The sequence below is a fragment of the Lithobates pipiens genome, unplaced genomic scaffold, assembly GCF_037356315.1.
Source record: "Lithobates pipiens isolate NorthernLeopardFrog02 unplaced genomic scaffold, aLitPip1_a1.2 Scaffold_30, whole genome shotgun sequence".
NCBI lineage: Eukaryota > Metazoa > Chordata > Amphibia > Anura > Ranidae > Lithobates > Lithobates pipiens.
Genome location: NW_027507791.1, coordinates 33,429,504 through 33,452,990, shown reverse-complemented (window position 1 = coordinate 33,452,990; position 23,487 = coordinate 33,429,504). Strand labels below are relative to the sequence as shown.

The following is a 23,487-nucleotide window of genomic DNA, read 5'->3' as shown; positions in this document are numbered from 1 at the left end:
ACCTGTCACTCACAGTCCATCAGAGTACCTGAGTAGCTGTCACAGTCCATCAGAGTACCCGAGTACCTGTCACAGTTCATCAGAGTACCCGAGTACCTGTCACAGTTCATCAGAGTACCCGAGTACCTGTCACAGCCCATCAAAGTACCCGAGGACCTGTCCCAGTCCATCTGAGTACCCGAGTACCTGTCCCAGTCCATCTGAGTACCTGAGTACCTGTCACAGTCCATATGAGTACCTGAGTACCTATCACCGTCCTTCAGAGTACCCAAATACTAGTCACCAGGCCATCAGAGAACCTGTCAACAGGCCATCAGAGTACCCGAGTACCTGTCACCAGGCCATCAGAGTACCCGAGTACCTGTCACCAGGCCATCAGAGTACCTATCTGCAGCCCATCAGAGTACCCGAGTACCCATTTGCAGCCCATGCCTCATAGAATATACGTTGGGGTGTTTGCTTTCCAAAATGGGGTCATTTTGTGGGTAATTCCATTATCCTGGTGCTCCAAGACCTTCAAAAGTGTGATGGGTAGAAATGAAATGAGATGTGTCATTTATGCTCGTAGAATGCCTGAAGGTATTACTTCAATGTTCAGCCTCTGTATGTGGCCAGGCTGTGTAAAAGTCCTACACATGTGGTATCACCATACTTGGGAGGAGTAGCAGAATGTGTTTTGGGGTGTAATTTTTCCTATATACATGTTATGTGTTAGAAATATCTTATAAATTGACAACTTTGTGTAAAAAAAATAGCATTTTCATTTTTCCCACATTTTCCAAAAACTTCCGGAAAAAAACGAAAAAAAAAAAAAAAGACTCATTATGCCTCACAGATTATACATTGGGATGTTTGCTTTCCAAAATGGGGTAATTTTATGGGCAATTCCTTTGTCCTCGTACTCCAGGGCCTTCAAAAGTGTAATAGGTGGCTGTGAAATGAGATGTGTAATTTTTGCTTGTAGAAAGCCTGAAGGTGCTACTTCAATGTTGGTCCTCTGTATGTGGCCAGGCTGTGTAAAAGTCTCACACATGTGGTATCGCCATACTCGGGAAGAGTAGCAGAATGTATTTTGGGGTGTAATTTGTTGTATGCATATGCTGTGTGTGAGAAATAACCTGATAATATGACAATTTTGTAAAAAAAAAATCTTCATTTTGCAAAGAATTGGAAAAAATTACAACTTAAAAAAACTCACCATGCTACTTACGTAATACCTTGGAATGTCTACTTTCTAAAAAGGGGTCATTTGGGGGGTATTTGTACTTTCCTGACTTGTTAGTGCCTCAAGAAATTAGATACACCTGATGTACTGAAGGCCTGATCAGACGTGATCAATTTTCAGTGATTGGCACCATAGATTGTAGACTCTATAACTTTCAAAAAGACCAAATAATATACACTAATGTGGGTTATTTTTTACCAAAGATATGTAGCAGTATAAATTTTGGCCAAAATTTATGAAGAGAAATTACTAAAAGAAAAAGGCATTTTTTTCACAAAATTTACATTTTTTTTATTTATAGCACAAAAAATAAAAAACTCACTAGTGATTAAATACCACCAAAAGAAAGCTCTATTTGTGTCAAAAAAAGGATGCAAGTTTCATATGGGTACAGTGTTGCATGACTGAGTAATTGTCATTCAAACTGTGAGAGTGCAGAAAATTGGTCTGGTCAGGAAGGGGGTGTAAGTGCAGTGTATTAAGGTGGTTAAAAACAATTTTTTTTATATTTGATTATATATTTTATTTCATTTTTTAACACTGTTCTTAAAAAAAATAAAAAAAAATGATCAACTTTATTGCTTTCACAAGGGATGAACAACATACCTTGTTATGGCATGGGCCATGGCAGGTTTTGTTTATGGAGAGATCTATTAGACCCCATATCTCCTCTCTGGCCTCCAATGCAGGTAATCGGACATGGATTGGTCTGATTGGCTGCTTCACTGGCTGGTAAACAACCAGGAAAAACAGAACTGAAACTGTAAGTGACAAATCCTCATTGCTTCTGGATTCTGATGTCCCACATGCCACCTGTAAAAAGTAATCCAGCAGCTGTATAGCTGTTCCAATTACTTTTACTAAAAAGACAATCACCAGTTGAAAATAATGATGCTGAGATGCAACATGGTATACCCACTTCATTGTAGGCCATTTATACTGTAAATGGCCTAAGGACATGAAGCGGTTAATTTGTTTGAACAACCTGTGTTCAAAATGAAAGTATTTATTATTGATAGTCCCAGACCTCCAGAATATATACACTGGGTAATGGATGATCTGTTTTGTTTCTGCAGAAAGTGTTCCACCACCTTAATCCTGACTCTGTTGGTATTGAGGTATATAAGGAAAATATATTCAATGTGGCAAGGAGCCAGTCTGGTTCAAAGTCAACTACTTGTGATCATTTGTATAAAAAGTCTTTGGTCCACCAGCCCATCATATCTCATTAGCCCTGGATTGATCAGAAATGCCCCTTGCCCAGTCCTCCCCTGCTGCAGTCTACAGGGGCAATTTCTCTTTACCCATCTGATGTGGAAAGGTAGAAATCCTCTTTTTTGCAGGAAATATGCATTATCTGATTCAGTTAAGCACAAGGTAACTTTAACCCTTTCGCTGCCAGACCCTGTGCTCCATTTTGTACACTCAGGTGGGCAAAACATTTTCGCACTTTTTCCTTTGCTTTTTTATTTTTTACTTACAGCTTTCAGAATTTGTGAAAGACCCCCAAACCATATATTTTATGAAAGCACATGATCAGTAGAATAAAAAGAAGGTGCTACTGATTTTTTTAGACCCTGTGGTATTTGCGCAAATGTTTATCAAAGCAATATATTTGCAAAAAATACACTAAAACCATTAGCAGATAAAAATACAGCAAATTTTACAAAATTCCTACTAAATATAAAAGCTTAACCTGTATTCAGTTAATAAATAACAAATATTTGTAACTTCTTTAAATTGTGCCTTTTTGCAAAATGGTGATAAATTGAACAGACACAAACGTGTAAATATCCAGTTCTTTCAAAAAATCTGAAGGTTTTCATTTTTCCCTTACAGCTTTCAGAATTTGTGAAGTTCCCCCAAAACCATATATTTTCTAAAAGCATATGACCTCTAGAACAAAGAGAAGTTGCTACTGATTTTTTTAGACCCCACGGTATTTGGGCAAATGTTTATCAAACCAATATATTGGGGAAAAATACACTAAAACCATTATTAGCAGATAAAAACACAGCAAATTTTACAAAATTCCTGCTAAATCCTTACTAAATATAAAAGCTTACCCTGTATGGAGTTAATACCGTATATACTCGAGTATAAGCCGAGTTTTTCAGCCCATTTTTTTGGCTGAAAAATCCTGTCTCAGCTTATACTCGAGTGAGGGAACAAATTCCCGAAATGGAGGAGAAAAAGGGGCGGGCCTGTGCCGCTTGTGAATGGCCCAGCGCCTGTCTTAGTTTCCCCTCCCTCCCATGCTGTATACTATCGCCGCACAACGAGCCAAGTAGTAATGTCCCACCTCCTCGTGTGGCCTCGATGAGGAGTGCAAACAGGCCTGTGTTCATTTCCCCTCCCTCCCATGCTGTGTCAGATGGCCGCTTAGCCAGCCAAATAGCGATGTCCCGCCTCCTCGTGTGACAGATGGCAGTGATCCAATGCTAGGAAACACTGTGTTGTGTGTCATAGGAGGCGGGACATCGCACCCGCGGTTGCACAGCGATCTGACACCTCAGAGGGACTACGGAAACCAGGACAGATTCGTGTCCTATATCCAGCACACCAGCAAGAGCAAGCAAGCATAGCACTAGGTGAGTACATAGCTATTGACTGTACCCTGGTTGTGAGATAAAATACTTTTTTTGGACTTGCAAAACATTCATTGGTATGACTCATGTAAAAAGAATAATGAAGGATGCATGTATCTACTATATCTGTCTTCATCATGTTCACAATATTGTCAAAAAGTGGAGAAGAGCCAAGTTAGGGTCTGTGAGGACAGGTTTGGTTTGGTTTAGTTTTAATGGAATCAGGTTAAGATGATTCTGAGTACTGTCAGAATTCATTGATGACCTTCTCCTGACCTGATATGGCAGGCTGTATATAATGGACACTGGCAGGCTGTATATATTGGGCACTGGCAGGCTGTATATTATGAGACCTAACATAGGCTACTCTGTGCAAACAGTCATGTCGTCACATTCAGTAATATAATCAGCCTGCATTAGTCCTCAAACTATACAAGTCTTTTTTTTTTTATCCTGTTAAAAATGAATCCCAATGGGGGGGCGTGGTCAAGATGACGACCAGATAGGACATGAGGGAAGAGAGCTCCGCACCTGGTAGGCCATTTATCCAACTTCTAGGGACATATACATACCCTGTCATGCCGGCAAAGCGGTGGTGAGGGCCGGGTATGTGCAGGGGAAGCTCCGGTTCCCAAAGAAAGAAGCAGCTCTGGGAACCCCGCTGCAGACTCGCATTACACTCGGGAAGGCCCACACCAATATGGCGTCCCAGACGGAACAGGCCGACACGCCACCGCTGGGAGCTGAACAATTCCAGGCGCTCATGAAGACTATCACGGGCCGCCAGACTACCCTAACCACCAAGATAGAGCAGATACAGCTCGGCATGGGGCTCATATAGCGCGACATGGATAAGCACCGGGAGAGGCTGACGGAGGTGGAGCAGAGGGTAGGGGACACAGAGGATGCGCTCCGCGACCATGCTGCCTCCCTCCGCACACTACAGGTGAAAATGAAGGCATTGGAATCTAGGGCTGAGGACCAAGAAAACAGGAATAGGAGGAACAACTTGAGATTGGTGGACCTGCCGGAGGGTGCGGAGGGTCGGGACACAGAGGCTTTCACTGAACACCTGCTGCACACACTCCTCCCACTGGCAACATTCTCTTCCCACTTTGTAGTGGAGCGGGCACATAGAATGCCTTCTGTCCAGGGCCCGCCGGAAGCTACGTCACGCACATTTTTTTTCCGCCTCTTGAATTTTAGAAACAGAGACCTTGTTCTAGAAAGAAAGGAGAATTACGCTTTGAGAATGTCAAAATCATGCTATTTCCTGACTACTCAGTGGAGACGCAAAGACAAGGCAGGACATTCGACCAAGTCAAGGCCCAGCTGTGCACCAAAGGTCTCAAGTACAACATGATGTTCCCCGTGAAACTCTGAATCCGTCAGATTCTTCACCTCCCTGAGTGAGGCCTCCAGATGGATTGACTCCCTCCCCCGGCATAGCTGATCCCGCATGCCGGGTCTCCGGCAGAGGTCCTCCCGCATCACCAGCTATGCCCAGTGGTAAGCACACATGTCCCTGCCCAATTTCGACTGCCTATATCTGAACTCGGAAGACCAACTGGGGGGGTGGGGGGAGGCATTCTACTCCAGAGGTGTCTCGAGGCCTGTCTTGCCCCCCCTCGTCCCTTCCCCCCTCTGGCCAGGATTTTGGTTACTTTTACACGGGGACAGTGATCTGTACTCCTCGAACGGGGCGATGGGAAAGCATGGACTCTGCGGTTGTACTCTGATGTGACGAGGGGGTAAGGGTCATGCTACAATCCTGCTTGCCATCTGGCCAGGTCTTTCTCAGAATCTGAGACTAGTATGTGTAATACTCCATTTGAAAGCAACATTTTAGGCATGGGCATGGTCCACGTGCGGTGCCAGACCTGGAGACTCTGGTAGCCCGAGAGGATGGGGGTTGGGCAGCTGCCCCCCCCCACGGCTTGACTACCGTTACTACTGCACTTCTTCTTACAGGTTTTTGGTTTCTTTTTTATATGGTTTTTTCCTTTTTTATTTTTTCCTTATTGGAAGTGCTGCAACTAAGAATGGGCCCTTGGAATAATCTAAGCGAATATTGTACTTCAGTTTGAGGTATCACTTATACCCCTATTTTGTCCCCTCAGTTATGTATTGCCTCCAGGAAGCAGCTGCGCTGGAGTCTGTATACTCTAACGCAATAGACTCTGTCCTAGGTGTGCTGGTTGTTACACACTGCCCCCACAGGAGTTTTCTCCTTTAAATGAGTTTAATTAAGTTTGGTTTGGGTTCTCAAACACCCCGTGGTTTCTTTTTTGGGGTGTGGGGTGGGCTGGGAGGGGAGTATTGTTTGATTCTTATTTGTTTTTTTCATTATTTGTTCACATGTCTTTTACTGCAGACAGTCCTATTATAACAAATGTACCATGTATGTCATTACGTTATTAGGTTTGAGGTATGTGTGCGTGGTTATGGGTGGGCTCCTTGTGGGTCCTGCATTGCTGCCCTGACCTTGGTAATGCGGTCATCTCCGTTGGTCCCCCCTGCCCTTCCGGGTTAGGGCTCAGTTAAAGATCCTGTCCTGGAATGTCAGGGGGTTTAACCAAAAAAATGAAATGCTCTCTGGTTTTTGATTATCTGAAAAAATATGCGCAACATATTTGTCCTCCAGGAGACACACTTAGTGGGGGGGAAGGATAATGGGCCTAAAAAGGCCATGGGTGGGAAGCCACTATCATGATACACACTCCAGCTATGCCCGAGGGGTTAGTATCCTGGTCCACAAGACCCTCAATTTTGAGCCTCTTGATATTGTCACGGATCAGGAGGAGAGGTAGGTGCTGGTGCACACAAGAATAGACATGATAGAGATGGTGTTGGTGGGTCTCTACATGCCACCACCAGCCAGTCTGTCTCTGCTACACAAACTGACTGCCCTAATTGCCCAGTTCCAAACTGACAATGTAGTCCTAGCGGGGGACTTTAATATTCCTCCTAACCCGTCTCTGGATAGGTTATCCTCTGACCAGGCTACTGACTCGGCACTCTCTCAGTGGGCCCGGGTGTTTGGGTTGGAGGATGTGTGGAGGTGGAAGCACCCGCCGAATCGCAGGTTTACATGCCATTCTTCCTCACACAATACTCTCTCCCGTATTGACCTTGTCTATGCTAGTGTAACCATGCTCCCCAAATTTCGAGGAATCGAGATGCTCCCTCGGGGCATCTCTGACCACTTCCCACTATTGTGTACATTGCAAACCTCTACCCCCAAGGGGATAGACTCTGGCAACTATCTAGGTACTGGATTGAGCACCCCACTATAGCCATGGAGATGGCCAGAGAAATACAGGGATTTTTGGCATCCAATGCCGACACGTCTGGGAGGGGGATAGTCTGGCATACATTTTAAGGCCTACATGAGAGGGTGTTATCTCTCATCCATTGGCTGGGAGCGTAGGAATGATAGGATCACAATAGAGGAGGCAGAAGCCAAGGCCCAGGACCTTGAAACCTGATTTACCCTCACAGCCAACCCTATCACGGCACAGGATATAAAAGTAGCCTACTGGGAGGTGGTGCTGCTTAGGGTAGCCAGGGCAAACAAACGCCACCTGGCCCAGATGCAGAGGATATTCGAGCAGGGAGATAAGACAGGGAGACTGTTGGCCTGGATCTCTAGGGAGCAGGCCCCAGTCTCCACTATACCCCGTGTCCAGAACAGAGATGGGACACTGGTGACAGATCCTCTTGACATAAATGCTTGTTTTGTGGAGTTCTATACCACCCTTTACTCCCCTAGGGCACGGTACTTCCATGGGGAGCTGTGTGCTTTCCTGGAGGGGGTGGCGCTCCCTACCCTCACTACGACAGCTAGGGACAGTTTAGACTCCCCGACCACACTAGAGGAGATCCGACTACCACTGGGGTCCATGCAGATGGGGAAAACCCCCGGGGTGGACGGGATCCCCCCGGAATTCTACAAACAATATATGGATGAGGTAAGTATTAGAATGCATGAGATGTTTACAAAGACCCTACAGGATGGGGATCTCCCCATCTATGGCACAGGCCATCATAGTGGTGATACCCAAACCTGGGAAGGACCCCCAGCTGTGCTCTTCCTACCGACGCATCTCCCTGCTCAATTCTGATGCAAAAGTGCTCACTAAAATTCTTGCTAGACGACTGAATAATGTCATACTTACCCTAATTCATGAGGACCAGTCAGGCTTTATGCCGGGAAAGGGGACCGATATTAATATCCGTAGGTTGTATACTGTCTTGGCCTCTGGGGACAAAGAGGGTGAGGAGGAGGTAGTTGCCTCCCTAGATGCGGAGAAGGCCTTCGACTCCGTAGAGTTGGGCTATCTCTGGGAGGTCCTCCGCAAATTTGGATTTGGTCCGGTCTTTGTCTCCTGGGTCAGGGCAGTGTATAAGGCCCCCATAGCTAGAGTGCGCATGGGTATGGTTCTCTCCCCGCCTTTTCCCCTGCACAGGGGAACTAGACAGGGATACCCCCTCTCCCCGGGGCTCTGTTACGTACCTGCCAGATGAGCCTGATGTGCAGTGGGAAGGCTGTCTCGTACAACCCTGGCTCAAGGGCCACCGGTGTTGCAACAGTGGCCGTAAGAGCCTGACAGTGTATGGGTGCCTGGCTTGTCTTGGGTCTTGTCAGTTCAGCTGGTGCAGCAGGAAGCAGGCTGGTAAGCTGGGGAGACACTGAATACATAGTCAGACAAGACGGGTTTGGTAACAGATGATCAGATGTAGATATAGACGACAGGCAGAGAATGGTCAGGATACAGGCAAAGTTCAGCAACAGGATATCAAGCAGTGTAGAGCAGAGCGTGGTTACAAGGCAGGCCAGGATCAGGATAACAGAGATCAATCGTAGTCAAACAAGCCGGGTCAAACACAGGAAACAGATCGGATCACAGGAACAGGAAGTCATGGGAACAGGTATGAGCTGCAGACCAGACAGCAAAGACACAGTGCTGCTGAGGTGTTTAAATAAGGCAGCCTGTTGCCAATCACTGAAATTATTCTGCACTATTTTAACCCCTAGGTGGAAGATCCATGACAGGCTCTTTGCGCTGGCTATTGAACCTGTGGTGGTTCTCCTCCGATCCTCTCCTGAGGTCCGGGGCATTGTCAGGGGCCCACTGCAGGAAAAGGTGTCGCTGTATGCTGATGATACCTTGTTGTATCTCAGAGCTGACGGAACCTCCCTGAAAGCAGCTCTATCGATTATTGACAAATTTGGACAGTTCTCAGGTATACGTATAAATTGGGGGAAGTCAACATTATTCCCACTACACTCTGGGGCTGACACCCCACAGGTGGATGGGCAGCTGCAGAGGGATTCTCAATTTAAATACCTGGCAGTGGAGGTACATCGAGATTTGAAACAGTTCATCACCCTTAACCTTAGTCCAGTGGTCACCCAGCTAGCCCAGAAATGTAACACGTGGAGATCCTTGCCCTTATCGCCTGTGGGACGGGTTAATCTAATTAAAATGTTGGTTCTGCCCAAGTTTACGTACCTTTTCCGCCAGACCCCTGTGCCTATACCAAATAGATTCTTTAGGCAACTAGATGGAATCATCACGTCTTTTGTTTGGAATGGAAAAGCCCCCAGAAAAGCTAGAACAACCCTTCAATTACCCCTTGCACTGGGTTGTCTGGCATTACCCTGTCTCTTGAAGTATTACTGGGTGGCAGTCCTGGTGACTATCAAGTGGTGGCTCTCTGAGAGGCCAGCCAACCCTGCATCCTCGCTGGAGGCGGCATTGTTGGGCTCTTATGGGGAATTGAGGAACTTGATCCATAGGGTGCCCCAATCTAACCTGGGGATAACCCTCCCAATGCACAGACCCTCAGGGTGTGGGAATTAGTCAACAGACAATTGGTGGTCCCAGGGGTGTAGGCCCCGGCGACCCCCACTCTGGGGAAGCCCCCGTCTGCCCCACTTCCACTCCATCCCTGATCCAATTGTCTGGGCCAGGCATGGAGTCATAACACTAGGGGACATAATATCTCAAGAGCAACTAATCTCCTTCAACGCTCTAAAAAGAGATTGGGACCTGCCGAACCACATGTTTTTCCGGTTTCTACAGCTGTGGCACGCCTTCCAGTCTCAATTCCCATCCTGGGTGAATCTGGGGGTGTCGGTAGTGGAGGGCACGCTTGGATCTGCGGGAGGGCAGCGCACACTCTCCACATTATATAATATGCTAGCTACACATAACACAACTAGGGTCTCCCACTTGTTTGAGCTCTGGCAAAGTGACATTCCAGACCTTACTGAGGATGACTGGGAGGAGGGTATACAGCAATACCCGCCTCTTGCAATATCGGCAAGGGACAGGTTTATACAACTGAAGTTTCTCCACCGGGCATACTAATCCCTGGCATGCCTGGCAAGGATTTACCCTGACTGACCGGCTACCTGCCCTAGATGCAAATCAGATGGTGCTGACTTTTTCCATACGGTATGGCCCTGCCCAGGAGTGGTGGAATTTTGGAAAGACATCCTGACTGACATTAATACTGTGTACCATTCAGCCCAATACCTCTCCTGTTGGGTATTTGCGATTTTCTGGAAGTCTCCTGGGGGAAGAAACTGTTTATTTTCTAAACCACACTTTACACGAGGAAAGCAATTCTATTGCAATGGAACCAACCCCTCCCTCCCACTAAACAACTGTGGCAGTCCTTGGTGAACGCAGCAATGCCGCTATACAAATTGACGTATCTTGGTAGAAACTGTCCCAAAAAATTTGGGAAGATCTGGGCGGCATGGGTGGAGGCGAAGCACCTGACCATTGATTGAGCCTCTGCAGCAGGGTCAAATAGGACCCCTTCCCCGTATGGTATATGGACCTTGTACTAACATAGGAGGTATCAGGAAACATCTGCAATGTGTAATGCAATGACGAGTGCATATACTTACTGCAAGGAAAATGACTATGATAAGTATGTAGTGAAACTTGGATATTTGTCTGTCTGTTTTTTTTTTTTTTTGCAACCTGTTAATGTATGTTTGTTTTTGAAACTATATGTTAAAAAAATGGATCCTAATACTTCTACCTGTAATCCTGGATCAAAAGAAAAACGCAGGTCATACAATGCTGGTTTCAAACTTAAGGTTGTGTCAAGAGCAGAAGAAAGCAATAACAGTATTGCAAGTAGGGAATTTTGTGTTGATGAAAAACAAGTGAGGGAGTGGCGGAAAATGAAAGCTGACTTGGAAAAGATTCCAAAGGCAAAAAGCTTGACGTGGTTTAACAACTTCATATGGGGCTCTAGAGACTGAATTGCATAAAAGGGTTATGGAGTGTCGTCAAAATTATTACTGCATGACACGCATGGGAATTCACTTACATGCCCTTCAAATGGCTAAAGATGACAAATGAAAAGCACCAGGCATTGAAAATGTTGTTGCGTCAGCAAGTGGCAAGTTTGGGAGACAAAACAATTTTTCTCAGAACCACAGGAAATTAAAAAAAATTCACAGTCATTCTGTCATGTTTGGCTAATGGAACAAAGCTGTGGCCTGTCATTATTTTTAAAAGATAGACCTTGCCAAAAAAGGTCAAATTCCCACCACGAATTACAGTGTGCACACATATTAAAGGCTGGTTGGATGAAGACGGAACAAAAAAATGGCTGGAAGAAATTTGGAACGGACGACCAGGAGCAGCCTTAACCACTTTCAGACCGGACCATTTTGCTGGTAAATGACCAGAGGTCTTTTTACACTTTGGCACTGCGCTGCTTTAACTGGTAATTGCGCGGTCATGCAATGTTGTACCCAAACAAAATTTGCGTCCTTTTCTTCCCACAAATAGAGCTTTCTTTTGATGGTATTTGATTGCCTCTGCGATTTTTATTTTTTGCGATATAAACGTAAAAAGACCGCAAATTTTGAAAAAAAATGATATTTTCTACTTTTTGTTATTAGAAAAATCCAATAAACTCAATTTTAGTCATACATTTAGGACAAAATGTATTCAGCCACATGTCTTTGGTAAAAAAAAAGTCAATAATTGTATATTTATTGGTTTGCGCAAAAGTTGTCACATCTACAAACTAAGGTACGTTTTCTGGAATTTACGCAGCTTTTAGTTTACGACTGCCTATCTCATTTCTTGAGGTGCTAAAATGACAGGGCAGTACAAAACCCCCCCAAATGACCCCATTTTGGAAAGTAGACCCCCTAAGGAAATTGATAAGAGGCATGTTGAGCCCATTGAATATTTTATTTTTTTGCCTCAAGCGATTGAATAATGACAAAAAAAAAATTTTTTTTTTTTTTTTACACAAAGTTGTCACTAAATGATATATTGCTCACACATGCTATGGGCGTATGTGAAATGACACCCCAAAATAAATTCTGCTGCTTCTCCTGAGTACGGGGATACCACATATGTGGGACTTTTTGGGAGCCTAGCCGCGTACAGGGCCCCGAAAACCAAGCACCGCCTTCAGGCTTTCTAAGGGCGTAAATTTTTGATTTCACGCCTCACTACCTATTACAGTTTTGAAGGCCATAAAATGCCAAGATGGCACAAAACCCCCACAAATGACCCCATTTTAGAAAGTAGACACCCCAAGCTATTTGCTGAGAGGCATGTTGAGTCCATGGAATATTTTATATTTTGCCACAAGTTGCGGGAAAATTACAAACTTTTTTTTTTTTTTTTTTTTTTTCACAAAGTTGTCACTAAATGATATATTGCTCATGCATGCCATGGGCATATGTGAAATGACACCCCAAAATAAATTCTGCTGCTTCTCCTGAGTACGGGGATACCACATATGTGGGACTTTTTGGGAGCCTAGCCGCGTACGGGGCCCCGAAAACCAAGCACCGCCTTCAGGCTTTCTAAGGGCGTAATTTTTTGAGTTCACTTCTCACTACCTATTACAGTTTTGAAGGCCATAAAATGCCAAGATGGCACAAAACCCCCACAAATGACCCCATTTTAGAAAGTAGACACCCCAAGCTATTTGCTGAGAGGCATGTTGAGTCCATGGAATATTTTATATTTTGCCACAAGTTGCGGGAAAATTACAAACTTTTTTTTTTTTTCACAAAGTTGTCACTAAATGATATATTGCTCACGCATGCCATGGGCATATGTGAAATGACACCCCAAAATAAATTCTGCTGCTTCTCCTGAGTACGGGGATACCACATATGTGGGACTTTTTGGGAGCCTAGCCGCGTACGGGGCCCCAAAAACCAAGCACCGCCTTCAGGCTTTCTAAGGGCGTTACAGTTTTGAAGGCCATAAAATGCCAAGATGGCACAAACCCCCCCCCCCAAATGACCCCATTTTAGAAAGTAGACACCCCTAAATTTAGGGGTACACTAGTGAGACTAGGTAATAAATGGCGGGTGCCCTGAAACTATAAAAAAATAACTAACCAACCAGCGTCACCTGTAACAGTTATATGGTGATCACTGGTGAAAGGGTTAACTAGGGGGCAATCAGGGGGCTTTATGCGGTAGTATATGGGGGTCCCTGGCGCTATAAAAAGCTGCGGCGAACCTAAATACCTACCTGCCTAACTAGCGTCACCTGTGACACTAATACAGCGATCAGAAAAACGATCGCTTATTAGGCTGGGTTCACACTGGAGCGATGCGGGAACGCCACGAATGCGCGGCGGGTTCCCGCATCGCATGCCTCCCGGCGGCAGTTCACACTGCCCTATGCGAACTGCTGGGAGTGTCAGTGAAATGTTAATGACACCCCCAGATCAGTTCGCATATCGCAGTGCGATCTGCAAACTTGGATCGCATGGTGTGAACACCCATGCGATCCGATTCTGCTGCGGACCAAAAAAAGGGTCCCGTGCGAGTTTGCGGCGGGTGCGGCGGGTGCGACACGAATTCAGCCATACTATCTGTATAGCTGAACTCGAATCGCACAGAGATCGGATGTGATTTGCACTGCAGTGCGGTGCGAATCACATCCGTTCTCATAAACCGCTGCAATGTGAACCCAGCCTTAGTGACACTGGCGACGGGGGGTGATCACGGGGTTAAACCTTTATTGGGGGGGTTAGGGGGGTACCTTAGAACTAAAGGGGGCTAACCCTAACTGCCCTAACAGTTATTAGTCACAAATGACACCTGCCGGGTGATCAGGGGGTTAAACCTTTATTAGGTAATAAATGGCGGGTGCCCTGAAACTATAAAAAAATAACTAACCAACCAGCGTCACCTGTAACAGTTATATGGTGATCACTGGTGAAAGGGTTAACTAGGGGGCAATCAGGGGGCTTTATGCGGTAGTATATGGGGGTCCCTAGCGCTATAAAAAGCTGCGGCGAACCTAAATACCTACCTGCCTAACTAGCGTCACCTGTGACACTAATACGGCGATCAGAAAAATGATCGCTTATTAGGCTGGGTTCACACTGGAGCGATGCGGAAACGCCGCGAATCCGCGGCGGGTTCCCGCATCGCATGCCTCCCGGCGGCAGTTCACACTGCCCTATGCGAACTGCTGGGAGTGTCAGTGAAATGTTACTGACACCCCCAGATCAGTTCGCATATCGCAGTGCGATCTGCAAACTCGGATCGCATGGTGTGAACACCCATGCGATCCGATTCTGCTGCGGGCCAAAAAAAGGGTCCCGTGCGAATTTGCGGCGGGTGCGGCGGGTGTGGCGGGTGCGGCGGGTGCGGCGAATGGCTGAACTCGAATCGCACAGAGATCGGATGTGATTTGCACTGCAGTGCGGTGCGAATCACATTCGTTCTCATAAACCGCTGCAATGTGAACCCAGCCTTAGTGACACTGGCGACGGGGGGTGATCATGGGGTTAAACCTTTATTGGGGGGGTTAGGGGGGTACATTAGAACTAAAGGGGGCTAACCCTAACTGCCCTAACAGTTATTACAGTCACAAATGACACCAATGCAAAAAAAAAAAAAAAAAAAAAAAAAATGACATTGGTGTCACTGTGACTGGGGGGCAGGGGTAATTGGGGGGGTGATCGGGGGGTAAAGGGGGGGTGTGAGTGTGCCTGGCATGTTCTACTGTGTGTGGGATGTGTTGGTGCAACTCACTGATCCGCTCTCCTCCGTGTCGGAACGAAAAATACCGACACGGAGGAGAGAATACATCACTTCCTCTCCTGTGTTTACATTACAGGAGAGGAAGTGATGTCACCGGGGATTTCCATTCGTCGGGAGCGATCGCGAGGGGGTGGCCATGAATGAATGGCCGTCCCCTCGTCCGGGATCGCTCCCGAACGAAAACCGACCGCCGCAGGCACCGGGCGGGGGCCCGATCGGGCCCCCGACCCGCGGGAGGCAAAACACGTACATCTACGTGCTTATGCCTGCCCGTGCCATTCTGATGACGTAGATCGGCGTTAGGCGGTCGGCAAGTGGTTAAAGAAAAAAAAAACATAATTTCTAGTTTGGGATACGTTCAGAGCCCACACATTCAATGACATACAAAAATTGGCAAAGTCTTCTCAAGTTACTTTGGCCATTATTCCAGGTGGGCTTACATCTGTATTGAAGCCCCTAGATGTGTGTTTAAATAAACCTTTCAAAGACCGTGTACAAAAGATGTGGCATGAATGGATGTCATCTGGTCAAGCCCGAATAACAAAAGGTGGAAATCTGATGAAGCCCAACATAGAATTCATAGCAAAGTGGGTTTGTGATGCATGGGAAGAGATTCTGGAGGACATGGTGCAACGCGCCTTCAAGAAATGTGGCATTAGTAATGCTATGGATGGCAGTGAAGACAGCGATTTGTATGAGAATGACAGCAGTGATGGTGATGACTGCGAACTCAGTGATGATGACAATGTCTACGCTGATAATCTCACACCAGCTAATGCTGAAGCTCTGTTTGGACATACAGATGATGAGGAGGAATCCAGTTTTGAAGGATTTTAACTCTTGTGTTTTAGCTTGGTTTTGTACTTTTAAAGTTATTGTTGATGCCATATTGTTTTTATTGACCCTCTTTTCCACTTACAGAGCTAGTTTACTGCTTTTCTTTGAAATAAATATTCAAAAACATTATAGGTATCTATTTTTATTTTTTAAATATACCAGTAGGTGCTGCATTTCCCACCCTAGGCTTATACTCGAGTCAATACGTTTTTCCAGGTTTTTGTGGTAAAATTAGGTGCCTCGGCTTATATTCAGTCCGGCCTATACTCGAGTATATACGGTAAATAACAAATATTTGTAAATTTAAAATTGCCCCTTTTTTTCAAAATGGTGAAAATCGAACGTATCCAAAAATTACTCAAGGTTTTCATTTTTCACTCACAGCTTTCAGAATTTGAAAAGACCCCTCAAACTAGACATTTTCTAAAAGCACATGACCCGTAGAATAAAAAGTGCTACAGATTTTTTGGGCCCCGCAATAATTGCACAAATGTTCATTGTATCGCTATTTTCAGTAAAAATACACTAAAATCATTAATATTTCACATAAACACAACGTAACTTACAAAATCCCTGCTAAATTAGTACTAATTCAGACCACCCATTGTTCTCTATGGAGAGACTGATGTAAATGGACATGTGTCTATTTACACCCGCCTGCATCCGATCCAGTCCACTAAAAACAGACAGATGGGGATTCCATTCCCCATCCATCTAGCAGATCAGATCGGATGACATCCGATAGAAATGGACAGGCCACCCCATAGACAACAGGGGGCTGTGTCCATGTCTTTTTTTTACATTTTGTTTTGTCATTTTATATTTTTTGGGGGTCTTTGGTGAGATAGCAGAGGTCTAAACAGACCCCCATATCTCTTTTTTGAGACAGAGAATGGGAACTGAAGATTGTCCTTTTCTGTGTATCACATGAATGAATAGAATCTGTATAGAGATTCCATTCATTCATAAACTGACAGTCTGATACATAGTAACTCTCGCGGTTACTATTATCAGATGTCAGGGGGCATATAGGAGCGATTACAGTGATTGCTGCATGCGCCCAGGAAGCCACACTTAGGGGGGTGGTAAACACATGTTTACCAAGCCCCCCTAAGCCCAAACATAACCCATACTGCTCCCCCTCTCCCCAGCCTGTCAGCTTACCGGAGCAGAAGCTGTGGGAGGGAGAGATGCCGCCGGAGCAGGGATGGATCGGGGGTGTGGGGGATGGTATTGGGGCGCTATCTGAGTGATGAGGGGACACATCTGGACCCCCCAAGCCCCCTGCATCACCTGAATCCAGTGGAAGCAGCAGAGGAGGGATGCCGGTTTATGATGGTGGCTGCTGGGGATCGGATTTGGGGGGTTGGATCGGTGTGGGGCAGTCAGTGTTGGGGAGGGGAGAAGGGAGTTGAAGGGGATAGGAGAGGAGAGTGGGGGGAGTAGTTTTATATGGAAGGGAGGTGCGGGAGATAGAGAGGCTGGGGACAGGGAAGTGGTGGCATGGAGAGGGGGGTCACATTAGGGGTTAATAACTCTGATCAGAGGGTTGTAATCTTCTGATCAGAGTTATAGAATTACTCAGCAGAGTCTGATCAACAATTCTGATATAAGCCTATGGTCATTGAAGTGATCACAAGTGATGGGAAATCCCAGAATTTAGGGGTTTCCAATAACATTTGCACCGCTGAACCACATTCAAAAATATGTATTTTAATATTCAAGCAATGTAGCTAGGCACAAGCCTGGAGAACAATACAGTACATGGTATACATTCAGTATAATTGCTCTGAAGAAGCTGAGGGCATCAGTACAATTTATACATTCTAAAGGGGGTGGAAATATTGTAAAAAAAAAAGTGTAAAAAAATAAAAAAAAGCATTGGAAAAAAATTAAAAACAAATAAAAAATAAAAAAAATCAATTATTAAAAGTAAAAAAATACAGACATCGTCCACTGCCACCCATCCCCCACCCCTCTTCCCAGAAGCACTGTAAAAAAAAATATTAAGAAAGTGATTTAAATAATATTTTTCTGCGGGTGGTGGGGGGGTGTGTTTGCGGATGCAAAGCGCCACCTCCCTGAAATTAGTTTTTGCAGGTTGGGATGTCTGAATGCCTATTCAATTTACCCGATCATAAGCTTATAGGAGCAGAAAAGAAGTCCTTGCCCAGACCTGACCACCTGCAGGCCATTTTTTAGGTCCGTACATCAGACAGACTTGGCAGTGAGAGGGTTAAAGTGTACATAATAACATAATACTGTACTTAAAGTGGGGTTCTGGATGACATGTTACTTTTTAGATATAAATCCCCCATAATCCTCATGCTTGATCTATTCTAGTAAAGGTTTGGTGTAAAGGAAGGTCCGTTTTGTATTTTTGCACCATTAATTTCTTACTTTTGTAAGTCCCAGCAGGCCGTCACCATCTCATGTGTGGGCATCTGAAGCCAGACTTTATCTCTTCCTGTATTCCATGGTTACCCAGCATGCACCTCCAAATCTCGTACATGCTCAGAGCAGCACGAGCTGGGTAATAGGTTGTAGGTCCGGTTTCCATAGCAACAGCAGTGTCAGAGGAAGTTGCCGCCCCTCAGCTATGGAAACCTCCCCTCCCCCTCCAGGAAGCAGGAAGTTTATCTACATTTACAAAGATTATAAATCTAGAAATATAAACATTTCCTGCAAAAGGTAATTACTTTATAAAAGATGCTAATTGTAAATGATATCCCTTGTTTCTGTGCAGATATAGATGTAGATAGATAAAATATCTTATGTGTGTGTGTATGTGTATATATATATATATATATATATATATATATATATATATATATATATATACACATACTGTAACAAGGGATATAATTTACAATTAGCATCTTTAAAAAAAGTAATTACATTTTCCAGGAGTTGCCCCAAATTGCCCCATCAAAACTGCACAATCATATTGCCCCATCAAAACTGCACAATTATATTGCCCCCATCAAATTGCGCCATCGAAATTGCCCCATCATACTGCCCCATCAAAATTGCCCCATCATACTGCCACCATCAATACTGCGACCATCAAAATTGCCCCATCAAAACTGCACAATCATACTGCTTCCATCCAATTGTCCCCATCAAAATTTCCCCATCCAAATTGCATCATCATACTGTCAACCTTCAAAATTGCCCCATCAAAACTGCCCCATCATACTGCCACCATCAAAATCGCCCCAATAAAAACTGCCCCATCAAAATTGCCTTATCAAAATTGCTCCATCATACTGCCACCATCAAAATTGCCCCATCAAAACTGCACAATCATACTGCCCCCATCAAATTGCCCCATAATACTGCCACCATCAAAATTGGCCCCATCATACTGCCCCATCAAAATTGCCCCATCATACTTCCCCATCAAAATTGCTCTCATCAATACTGCCCCATCATACTGCCACCATCAAAACTGCACAATCATACTGCCTCCATCCAATTGTCCCCATCAAAATTAAGACATCACATTGTATATCTGTAACCATATCAAGATATGTATTTATCACTGTGAGCGCCATTTCCTTTCTTTCATGGTTTTCAAGTAATAGAGTATAGAAAACCTGAACTGTCTGGGGCTGTGTGTTCTCTGCCATAAGAGTTATTTAGGAGACAAGTATATCCGGGATTCTTCTGTACTTGTAATGTCATTAAAGGGATAAAAAGTGTTTATTTCTGAGTAAAATTCTCTGTTCTCCAGTATTATGGATGACCACACAAAGTAACCTGTATGGTAATCATTTGAAATGAGAATGTAGTAATGATAAAACTAAACTAATATTATAATCAATACAGAAGAAAATGATATCAACATTCTTGATTTTTGCTTTAACTTGATCATAAAATATTTCCTTTATATTCCCAGATATTCAGGAAAAGCACAAACAACATCTGATGGAGGAGACTGAGACTCTAGTGGAGCATAGACCCCCAGGAACTACCCTGGAACCACAAAGATTCCTCATCAATGAGCGTTATGTGGATCTGATTGTGGTCTCCACCGATCAGTTCAGGGAACGTCCCCAGAATGAGATAATACAGACTGGGGTAAAACATGAGGAATGCTTGAAGGAAACACAAACTAGACTTGAACACATTTCCCCCAACAAGCTGTTCCGATGGAACCCCCAGTCACAATGTGTACCACATGCAGTAATGGTGAGCGGAGTGCCAGGAATAGGGAAGACCACAATGATACAGAAGTTTGTCTATGACTGGGTGACCGGAAAACACTACCAGAGATTTGCCTTTCTCTTCTTCTTCAGATTCCGGGACCTTAATAGACTGGGAGAGGTCAGCTTGGAGGAGATGATTCTTCATCAATATCCGTATCTGGAGAGTCAGATTGGAGACATTTTACAAGATCCAGAGAGACTTCTGTTTATATTTGATGGATTAGATGAAAGTATTCACCAAATGGATTTCAGATCAAGTAGACTCTTTGCTTACAGGACAGGATTTGGTGATATTGTGGTCAGTTTGGTGAGGCAGAGTCTTCTTAAGGGTTGCTCTGTACTGATAACCAGCCGTCCAACCAGACTGGCATCAGTTCATACTGGTGTTTTCCAGAGAATAGCTGAGATCATGGGATTTCTCCACGGAGACAGACTGACTTTCTTCAATAATTTCTTTAAAGATAAGGAATTATCAGAGAAGGCTTTTCATTATGTACAGGAGAATGACACACTGTACACTTTCTGTTATATCCCATCATACTGCTGGATCATCTGTACAGTGTTATCAATGTGCTTCACATCCCAACCAACAATCACCGATCAGCTGATGACATCATTACCCAAAACAGTGACACAACTCTTTGTGACTTTTGTCTCCAACATTCTGGCCAATCACAGCCAGAATAAAGATGGTGGTCACACTGCCCGGGAACTGCTGACCTCTATTGGGTGGATGGCAGAACATGGAGTCATGAATCACATGATTGTATTTGATGAGCGTCATCTGGAGTCATTCAGTGTGATAAATGATAATCATGTCTTCTCATCTTTCATGATGGAATCCGGTCAGCCTCCTGATGTGGATTACACCTTCTTACATCTCACTGTTCAGGAGTTTTTTGCTGCTTTAGTCCATTTTATTAACTATAATTCTGATAGATTACAGGAAACACTTGATGATGCTGAATCTTACAATGATGGCCGTGCTGAAATACTCCTCCGTTTCCTCTGCGGTCTCTCAGACTCTTCTACTAGATCCATGTTAAAGTCTCATGTGGGAGAATTGTCTACTCAGACTGCCAGACATGTCATCACCTGGATCCAGAGGAAAATCACAGACCAAAGATCTGACAAGAGAAAGCTTCTTAATGTATTCTACTATCTGTATGAGAGCAGGAATAAGGCTCTGGTGACACAATGTATTGGATCAAACAAAGTTGACTTTTCTGGTGTCCCCCTCAGCCCCCTGGACTGCTCTGTGCTGTCTTTTATCCTTCAATCCTGCAGAGAGACAGAAGTAAATCTAGACAGATGTAATATTCGCAGTGAAGGATTGAGGAAACTTGTACTGGCTCTACACAATATCAAGAGTTTGAGGTAAATATTTAATCTGAATAATCACATTGATGTAATAAATTGGTATTTTCAGGTGTTTTTTTCCAGAGAAATTACTAATTATCAGTGTGATTTGTTTTCTGTTATATGCAGACTGTACACATCTATTTATCTGAATACATCAGATAAGACTTAAAATGAATGTAAACCCTCACATATACCCAGTGAAGTGAAGAGCCTCAGATGATACACAGAGATGAAACAAATCCTCCTACATATGTTTTACATGTACAGTGGTGTGAAAAAGTGTTTGCCCCCTTCCTCATTTCCTGTTCCTTTGCATGTTTGTCACACTTAAGTGTTTCGGAACATCAAACCAATTTAAACAAAAGTCAAGGACAACACAAGTAAACACAAAATGCAATTTGTAAATTAAGGTGTTTATTATTAAAGGTGAAAAAAATCCAAACCATCATGGCCCTGTGTGAAAAAGTGATTGCCCCCCTTGTTAAAACATACTATAACTGTGGTTGTCCACACCTGAGTTCAATTTCTCTAGCCACACCCAGGCCTGATTATTGCCACACCTATTCACAATCAAGGCATCACTTAAATAGGAGCTGCTTGACACAGTAAGGTCCACCAGAAGATCCTTAAAAGCTACACATCATGCCGAGACCCAAAGAAATTCAGGAACAATTGAGAAAGAAAGTAATTGAGATCTATCAGTCTGGAAAGGGTTATAAAGCCATTTCCAAAGCTTTGGGAATCCAGCGAACCACAGTGAGAGCCATTATCCACAAATGGCGAAGACATGGAACAGTGGTGAACCTTCCCAGGAGTGGTCGGCCACCCAAAATTACCCCAAGAGCGCAGCGACGACTCATCCAAGAGGTCACAAAAGACCCCACAACAACGTCCAAGGAACTGCAGGCCTCACTTGCCTCAGTTAAGGTCAGCGTTCATGCCTCCACCATCAGGAAAAGAATGGGCAAAAATGGCCTGCATGGCAGAGTTCCAAGGAGAAAACCACTGCTGAGCAAAAAGAACATCAAAGCTCGTCTTAATTTCTCCACAACACATCTTGATGATCCCCAAGACTTTTGGGACAACATTCTGTGGACCGATGAGACAAAAGTGGAACTCTTTGGAAGGTGTGTGTCCAAGTATATCTGGCGTAGAAGGAACACTGCATTTCATAAAAAGAACATTATACCAACAGTAAAATATGGTGGTGGTGGTGTGATGGTCTGGGGCTGTTTTGCTGCTTCGGGACCTGGAAGACTTGCCGTGATAAAAGGAACTATGAATTCTGCTGTCTACCAGGAGATCCTGAAGGAGAATGTCCGACCATCTGTTCGTGTACTCAAGCTGAAACGAACTTGGGTTCTGCAGCAGGACAATGATCCTAAACACACCAGCAAGTCCACCACCGAATGGCTGAAGAAAAACAAAATGAAGACTTTGGAGTGGCCTAGCCAAAGTCCTGACCTGAATCCTATTGAGATGTTGTGGTATGACCTTAAAAAGGCCGTTCATGCTCGAAAACCCTCTAATGTAACTGAATTAGGACAATTCTGCAAAGATGAGTGGGCCAAAATTCCTCCAGGACGCTGTAAAAGCCTCATTGCACGTTATCGCAAACGCTTGGTTGCAGTTGTTGCTGCTAAGGGTGGCCCAACCAGTTATTAGGTTTAGGGGGCAATCACTTTTTCACACAGGGCCATGATGGTTTGGATTTTTTTTCACCTTTAATAATAAACACCTTAATTTACAAATTGCATTTTGTGTTTACTTGTGTTGTCCTTTACTATTGTTTAAATTGGTTTGATGTTCCGAAACACTTAAGTGTGACAAACATGCAAAGGAACAGGAAATGAGGAAGGGGCAAACACTTTTTCACACCACTGTAAATCTGCTGTCTCCAGCTTTATACATGGTTTAGAAAGTGAACATTGTGTTGGATTTGTTTCTTCCTGTTCCAGCACTGGGTGTGGAGTCTGGGCATACACTGTGTGTGAGATGATTGGAGGAAAGGCACACACCCCCTCCACATAGGCACAGGAAGGAATAAACATGCAGAGCTGTTCTGTGAACAGACAAGCTCTCTGCTAATTTATTTATAGCACCCAACCTGACAAATATCCAGCTGCTTTTATCTCCTGTGTCAAAGAGCTTGTCAGAAGATATCATGCTGATAACAGAGGAACGAAGCACCAGAAA

General features: G+C 44.4%; 2 protein-coding genes across 2 annotated transcripts in view; both read left to right on the top strand.

Moving 5' to 3' along the window:
- The window catches only part of LOC143942638 (NACHT, LRR and PYD domains-containing protein 3-like), a 95,846-nt gene extending 74,536 nt beyond the window's left edge, over nt 1–21,310 (top strand). The window contains exon 3 of the mRNA XM_077464002.1: nt 19,620–21,310. Within this exon, the coding sequence (XP_077320128.1) occupies nt 19,620–21,310 (1,691 nt within the window). The remainder of the gene's footprint in view (nt 1–19,619) is intronic.
- Nucleotides 1–23,487, top strand: part of LOC143942156 (uncharacterized) — a 1,285,630-nt gene that overhangs the window by 1,161,420 nt on the left and 100,723 nt on the right. The gene's annotated exons all lie outside the window — the stretch shown is intronic.